The sequence below is a fragment of the Rhincodon typus genome, unplaced genomic scaffold (assembly GCF_021869965.1).
Source record: "Rhincodon typus isolate 14 unplaced genomic scaffold, sRhiTyp1.1 hic_rhity00010747, whole genome shotgun sequence".
NCBI classification, from domain to species: domain Eukaryota; kingdom Metazoa; phylum Chordata; class Chondrichthyes; order Orectolobiformes; family Rhincodontidae; genus Rhincodon; species Rhincodon typus.
Window position 1 is genome coordinate 1 of NW_025976385.1, and position 7,457 is coordinate 7,457.

General features: G+C 51.2%; 1 protein-coding gene across 1 annotated transcript; it reads left to right on the plus strand.

Moving 5' to 3' along the window:
* Positions 1-176: 176 nt before the first annotated feature.
* Positions 177-6,140, plus strand: LOC125482465 (B-cell CLL/lymphoma 9-like protein; the record flags this gene model as incomplete). Its single annotated transcript, XM_048594546.1, has 4 exons — positions 177-299; positions 1,263-1,473; positions 2,258-2,357; positions 3,848-6,140. Coding segments are annotated over 4 exons (2,727 nt in total), but the record flags the coding sequence as incomplete, so codon positions are not given.
* Positions 6,141-7,457: the final 1,317 nt, after the last annotated feature.

Sequence of the window (7,457 nt, forward strand, 5' to 3'; positions counted from 1 at the left end):
CTGAGTGTGTGTGTGTGTGTGTGTCTGTCTGTGTGTGTGTCTGTCTGTGTGTCTGTCTGTGTCTGTGTCTGAGTGTGTGTGTGTGTCTGAGTGTGTGAGAGAAGGTGATACGTTGGGCTGTGGGGTGATATTTTCCAGTTGGGAATTGATGGTTGCTGTTTGTGTTTGCCTGCCAGTGGACGGAGCCCCCCGGAGCAAGAGGCGCTGTGTGCTGGAGCGCAAGCAGCCGTACAGTGGGGACGAGTGGTACTCAGGCCCTGACAGTGATGATGAGGAGAAAGCTGGAGTTACTGCTCATAGTGAGTGAGGTTGAAACAGCAAGTTTCAGCAAATGTCTGTGTAATCCGGTTGCTTTTATCTGTTATTCACACTAACAGTTCACAAATCTTAATCTTCTCGTTTTTACATTTCCTTGCTATTTGGATCAAGAGGAGGCCATTCAACCCCTCCAGCCCTTTCCATGTTTAATGAGACCACTTACCCAACAACAAAAAAATCTTATGATGACAGTGTTGTAATTCCCCAATAAGCACCAGCCTCAGCAGCTTCAGGCCTCTATTTATCCCCCTCCCTCCAGACCAGATTTTATATATGATCTTCAAAATATATACCTACATTTTCCACATCTGCATCATTAATTTTTGATTTAAAGCTGATCCTATCCCTGTCTCATAGCCTGGGCTCTGTCCCCAGACCCACTGCAACACGCTCCCATTTACCAGCATCTGGCTCCATCTAGTGGCCACCAGCTGCAGTGCCTGAGACTTGCTCTTTCTCCAGACTTCTGATTTCTCTTTTTCTCATTCTGTCTCACTCTGCCTCTCGTTCAGTTGTTGTCTCATTCATTCTCTTTACCCCTTCACTCTGAATCATTCCCTCACTCACTCGTTTGTTCGTTCCCTTGCTGTCTTGATCATTCCCTCCTTCTTGTTCATGCCCACCCTCGTTCATTCCCTGTCCCTCTCTTTCTCTCTCTCTCATTCGTTCCACGTCTCTCTCTCTCGTTCGTTCGTTCCCCCCCTCTCGTTCGCTCGCCCCCTTCTCTCGTTCACTCTCCCTCTTCTCTCATTCGCTGTCCCCCTTCTCTCATTTGTTCCCTTCTTGTTCACTCATGCTCTCCTGCCCACTTATTCGCCGTCTCCTTTGCCTGTTCCCTCGTTCCTTGCCTGTTTCTCCTCTGCCCTGTGGATGATACCTAAGTGTGTGAACCATGAACTCGGAATCTCTCTGATAGGAACTATCCGTTTGTTTTCTCTCTCCAGATTGTAACGTTGTGGAATCCGTGCTCTCGGGGACTGTTCAGCCATCTCCTGGTTCGAAACCCCTGCCAACGGTCACAGACACTGCTCCTGCCAGCATCACCCACAATCCAGCGGGGGGACCCTGCCTGCGAACAGACACTAACATTTCGAGGAATCCCAGCAAACCACCCTCTCAGTTTGTGTACGTCTTCACCACTAACCTGGCCAACATGTGAGTGCAAACAGCTGATGCTGCTAACACTCAGCAGTGTCACCGTTCAGTGGGGAGAAAACCCCAGAGAAACATACAGATGTAGCAGGTCTTACCTTGTATTAGGGGCAGGATGGGGGAGGGGCTTGGGGTCTCTCCCAGACATTAATAAATCTTATCAGGAAGTCAGGAAAATCTTTGTTACAAAGTGAGTTGAGGGGAGTGTGGAACCTGCTCCCATAGGGAGCCATCAAGGTAATGGTATTGATACATTGGAGCCAGATAAACACACGAGAGAGAAAGGAATGGAGGGATAATGTAAGTGTGAGATGAAGGGGGGAGTGGGAAAAGAGTTGTGTTGAATGAAAATGTCAGCATTAAACCATTAGGGCTGAATGGCCTGTTTCTGCTGGAGGCTAAACTTTTGCTGTAACACTGAACGGAAACTCTGGGATAGGACGGAGCGGAGCGGTGGGATGAGCAAAGGAAGAGGGTGGGTACAGAACTGGTGTAAATGGCTTGGAGGAGGTCTGGAAACATATAGCTATCCCAGATCTGGCTGCCCGCTGTGACTGACCCTAACCTCTGCCCTATACCCACTGGCTCCGGTAGTGAAGGACAGCACTGAGTTAAGATCCTGGACTCCAGTGTCTGAGATGTTGGGGTTTGTGTGAGTCAGAGGGAGGGGCCGCAGATTGGGTACAGGTTTAGGGGGTGTATTTGGGATGGTGCGGGGGTGGTGTTTACAGGAAATGCAGGTCATATCAGAGTTGGTGTTTGGATTATGTTCTGTGTTCGATGACAGAGCTGCTGAGGCTGTGGCACAAGGCCGTGCGGATTCCATTGTCTCCTACCACACTCACAATGTGCCTCGGACAAAACTAGAGCAAGTGTACGATCAGAAGGTGAGTGACCAGCGTTTTGAACCACATCCCAAAGAACTCCACTGAAGCTTCTTCAAACAGAACTGAGCAGAGGGTTAGCAGGAGACAGTCCATCTCCTTGTACATTTCATTAAGTTCAAGGCTGATCTGTTTCTCAGCTCCATTAACTGGCAGGGCAGCACAGTGGCTCAGTGGTTAGCACTGTTCCCTCACAGCACCAGGGACCCAGGTTCGATTCCACCCTCGGGCAACTGTCTGCGTGGAGTTTGCATATTCCCTCTGTGTGGTTTCCCCCAGGTGCTCTGGTTTCCTCCCACAGTCCAAAGATGTGTAGGCTAGGTGGATTAGACGTGGGAAATGCAGGGTGACAGCGATAGGTTGGGAGGTGGGGGATGTAGATCTGGGTGGGATGCTGTTCACAGAGCTGCTGTGGACTCAATGGGCCGAATGGCCTGCTTCCACACTCTGGGGATTCTATGATTCTATCTCTCCCTCACACCATGCTCTTGTATTTGATGTTATACCCTTGATCCAACAAAAATCCATTTCAAACTTCCCCATTTTTGTTGTCCTTTGTGTGAGTGTGTAGTGACAAGGACTATCTGGTCCAGCTGGGCAGGCAGAAATACCTGTTACTGGACACTGTTGTGGTCTCTTGTCTCAGTGGCAGCAGGAAGGGTGACTGTGATTGGGGAAAGGAGAAAGTTTGAGCAGGGGCAGAGGGGTTTGAGGGTGACTTTGAGTCCAGGGTTTGGGGAAGGCAGGAGTTGATGGCAGTTGATTCACCTGGAGTGAGGCAGGTTCTTGTATCATTGCTGCGTGCTGTAAGGCTGCTCACTGACCATGAGACAACTGAAGGAGGGACAGGTTCTCCCAGGCATTCCCCCGTCTCTTGCAGCCTTTAAGAGCTCACTGACTCAGAAACTTGTGAGATCTGTAGGATGATTAAGGTCCACATGGACTGGTGGAACGGAAGGATCTGTTTCTGTGTTGTATAACTCTGTGTGCTCAAAGCTCCTGCACACCAAGCCTGTTCAGACCCACACCCACATTAAAATAATCATTTCTTATGATAAAGCAGATGATTAATTAACTCAAAAATGTGTGGAGAAAGAACAGTGATTTTATTAATTAACAAACCAGTTCAATGCTTGGAATCTGTTGTCTTCCACCTTTTAAAATGGGTTAAAATAACTTGCAGATGTCAAGAGAGTTAGAACGCACAGGTGTAATGAGTTCATCTTTTCTGCCTTGATCCCATCTTGGATGTGAGAAATTTCAGGAGGTGTTGTAGGGGAGAATGATGGTGCGTCTCAGTGCCACTGCACAGATTACGGGTGGGATATGTTAACCAGTGGCACTGTCACCATGTGTGGGTTTGACACGGACGGAGTGTAGTTGGGATAGTTGGGAACACTGTGCCAGAATTATTGGTGATTAAGTTTTCTCTCTCGCTCTCTCTCTCTCTCTCTCTCTGTCTCACCCACTAACAGCCCTCTGTTGCCCCTCAGAAAGGATCTGGACTCCAAGAGCAGCTGTCACTCAACACACCTCCAGCTCGCACTCCGCAACCTCAAACTCCGCACCAAAGCCTCCAACCTCCGAGCTCACTGCCTCAGGAGGGGGCAACTGGAGTGGACCCCCTGCACACGGACATTGGACCCAAGTCGATGGACAGTAATGGTGGGGCTGGAACCCAATTGGGGAACAGTCACCCCAATGCTAGTAACCCAGCCGGCAACCCAATGACGGGGGTTCCAGTTGGAGATCCAGCCAGTGGAGGAACTGGAGAGGCCGGCAACCCAAATGGAAATGGATCGCTGATCATGAACCTTAACCCTAACACCGAAGGGTTGTCCAAGGAGCAGTTGGAACACAGGGAGCGTTCCTTACAGACTCTAAGGGACATTGAAAGGCTCTTGTTACGCAGCAGTGAGACTGAGTTTTCTATGAAAGGCAACTGTGGCCCCAATGGACAAGGGGATGGACAGCAGGCCATGAAAAAGCCGGAGGAACCTTTACAATCCATGATCTCCCAGACCCAGTCTCTGACTGGAGTCGAAGGCCAGAATATGGAGCACGACCCCATACATCACCAGGAGATAATGCAACGTGACCCAATGGGACAACAGGTCAACATGATGATGAATCAGAGTAACCAGGAGAACCTGACTCCAGAGCAGATAGCCTGGAGGAAGCTCCAGGAAGATTTTTATGAGGAGAAGAGGAGGAAGCAAGAGCAAGCTGTGGTTCAGCAAAGGACTATGCAAGAGATAATGATGCAGAGACCAATCGGGGGTGTGATGGTCCGAGGGCCCCCACCTCCCTATCACAGCAAGGCTGGAGAGCAGTGGCCAGCAACAATGGGGGCCCGTTTCACCAGCCCCATGGAGGGCTCTGATTCTCTGCAGCCCCGTGGGACTGCCCCTTTCTCAGGCCCCCGCTTTCCCACCAACCAAATGCAGAGGGTGGCTGGATATGGAGGAATGCACAACATGCCAGTGGAGGCTTTGGGAGGCGTTAATCCAATTCAGAGGCAGGTACGGCCCGGAATGCCTTGGCCCGATGACATCTCTCCAATGGTGGGAGCCGGGAACTTCCCACAGGGAGGTATACCCTTTCACCCTGGCCAGGGAGACCCCGAGAGGTTCATGAACCCGAGGGCCAGAGAAGAGCTGTTGAGGCAGCACTTGATGGAAAAGAGATCAGTGGGGATGCAGCGCCCCCTCAGTCTGAACAACACCAACAGCATGGCTGGAATGTCCCAGGGGCTTGAGATGGAGAGAATGATGCAGGCCCAGAGACAGATGGAGCCCGGAATGTTCCCTGGCCAATTACCTGGAGACAATGTAAGTGGAAACCCAATGGGTTTAGACTTTGTTGGGTCAAGGGGCATGTTGAGCCCTCCCTTGGGGCAGTCGGGACCCATGCGCAATATGGACTCCTCCATGGGTTCTGGGAATGTCAATATGAACATGAATGTCAACATGAACATGAACATGAATCTCAATGTCCAGATGACCCCCCAGCAACAGATGATGATGTCGCAGAAAATGAGGGCACAGGAAATGATGTCACACCAAGTTTTGACTGCAGAAGAGATGGCAAGAGTGAGGGCACCCAATGGTAACATGATGCTGGGCGACCCTCAGAAAATGGTGCCACAGTCACAATTCCCAAATCACGGACAACAGGGTTTTCCAGGTGGTCAAGGACAATTTTCCAGTATGTCTCAGGAAGTCAATAACATGGGGACTCCTGGGGAGATGTTCAGTCCTGAGCAAGGCCCTATTCCAGTAACCAGCATGAGTAGTACAGCGAGGCTGAGCCATATGCAAATGGCTCCAACTTCCAATCAATCAAGTAACCACGGTAACGTGGGCACAATGCTTCCAGGGGCCCAAAGAGGACTCGGCCGAAGGCCCTCTGACCTCACCATCAACATCAGTCAGATGAACTCTCCTGGAATGGGTCACCTTAAATCACCGACCATGAGCCAGGTCCACTCACCTCTCGTCAGTTCACCATCAGCCAATCTTAAATCTCCACAGACACCGTCTCAGTTGGCCAGCTTAAACTCCACCAACTCCTCGGCTCCCATCAAGTCCCCCCAGGTCATGAGCTCCTCGCTTCCTGTCCGCTCTCCAGCCAGCTCCCCCAACCGGCTCAAATCACCGTCAATGTCTGTCGCCTCTCCGGGATGGAGCTCATCTCCAAAGACCACCCTCCCGAGCCCCGTCATCAGCCAGGGCAAGCAGGCCATGGGTGTGAACTCTGCAGCTCCCATGGGAAACATGGAGCAAGGTGAGGAATGGAAAGGGACTGTGTGAGTGACCCGTGTCCTTTACAAACATAAACCCCAGTCAGGGGCTTTACACAAAACCCCAACACAGTAAATGTGGGAAATCTGAGCCAAGACCGTAGAGTGCGAGAGAAACTCGGGGGGACTGGCAACATCCACAGAGAGAGAAACTGATTCATGTTTTAGCTTTTAGTTCACCTTTTGTTATTGTATACATTTGTCAAATGACCCCCTTCCCCTGGTGTGATTGGAACGTGCCATGTGTATGCAGCACAGAAACTGTCCATTTACACCCCCTGTCACTATTCTGCTTCTTGATGCTCCATTTACAGGAGCAGAAGGTGGCCATTCAGCCCCTCAAACCTGCACCTCCATTTAATAAGACCTTGGCTGAACTGTGACTTCTTTCCATGTCTCCAGAGGATTTTCCCCATAACTTTCACCAGACCCTCTTGTAGCCTCTGTCATCTCCCCTTGCCTCAATTCCCTTCTGCCACTCACAGTTACCTACCGTGCAGGTAAATTGATCTGTATTGACCTCAATTGCCCCCTGCACCAGTGATGGAGAACCTCCTCCTGGGTTTAGCAGCAGCTGTCCATCTGTATTGTCAGTTCCTCAGGCCGGTGGGTCTCAGCTGGGAGTAGCTGCTCCACACTGACCCTGCCTAATCCCAGCGTGTGTACATGCACTGGTACATGTAACTTCTGCGTTTGTTTGTGTGTGTCTGGAGCGTGTACCTGGGTATGTTGGTGGGGATGGTGTAAATTTGTGTTGGGGGGGGGTTGGGTTGCATGGCGGGTGTCCTTGGGTGCATACCTGCATGTATGAGAGTTGGGGGGGTGATGTGTGTGGGTGATGTGTACCTGGATGTGTGTGTAGGTGTGTGTGTATATATGTGGGGGAGTGTACCTGGGTGTGTGTGTACCTGTGTGTGCGTGTGTGGGGGTATATGTGGGGGGTGTGTGTGTGTGTGAGTGAGTGTACCTGTGTGTGTGAGTGAGTGAGTGTGTGTGTGGGTGGGTGGTATGTACCTGGGTGTGTTGAGGGAATTTGTACTTGGGTGTGTGTGGGGGTGGATACGTACCTGAGCGTGTGTGGGTGGTGCGCACCTGTGTGAGTGTGTTTGGGGGGAGGGGGCATGGTTTGTGGGGATTGTTGTGTGCGTGAGTGCATGCGGGGAGGGGTGTGTGTACGTGTGGGTGTGGGGGGTTTGAGAGGGTGTACCTGTGGGTGTGTGGGGTTTGGGTGTGTGTACCTGTGGGTGTGGGGGTGGGGGGGGGCGATGGTGTGTGTGCCTGTGTGGGAGGGCGGGGATGTG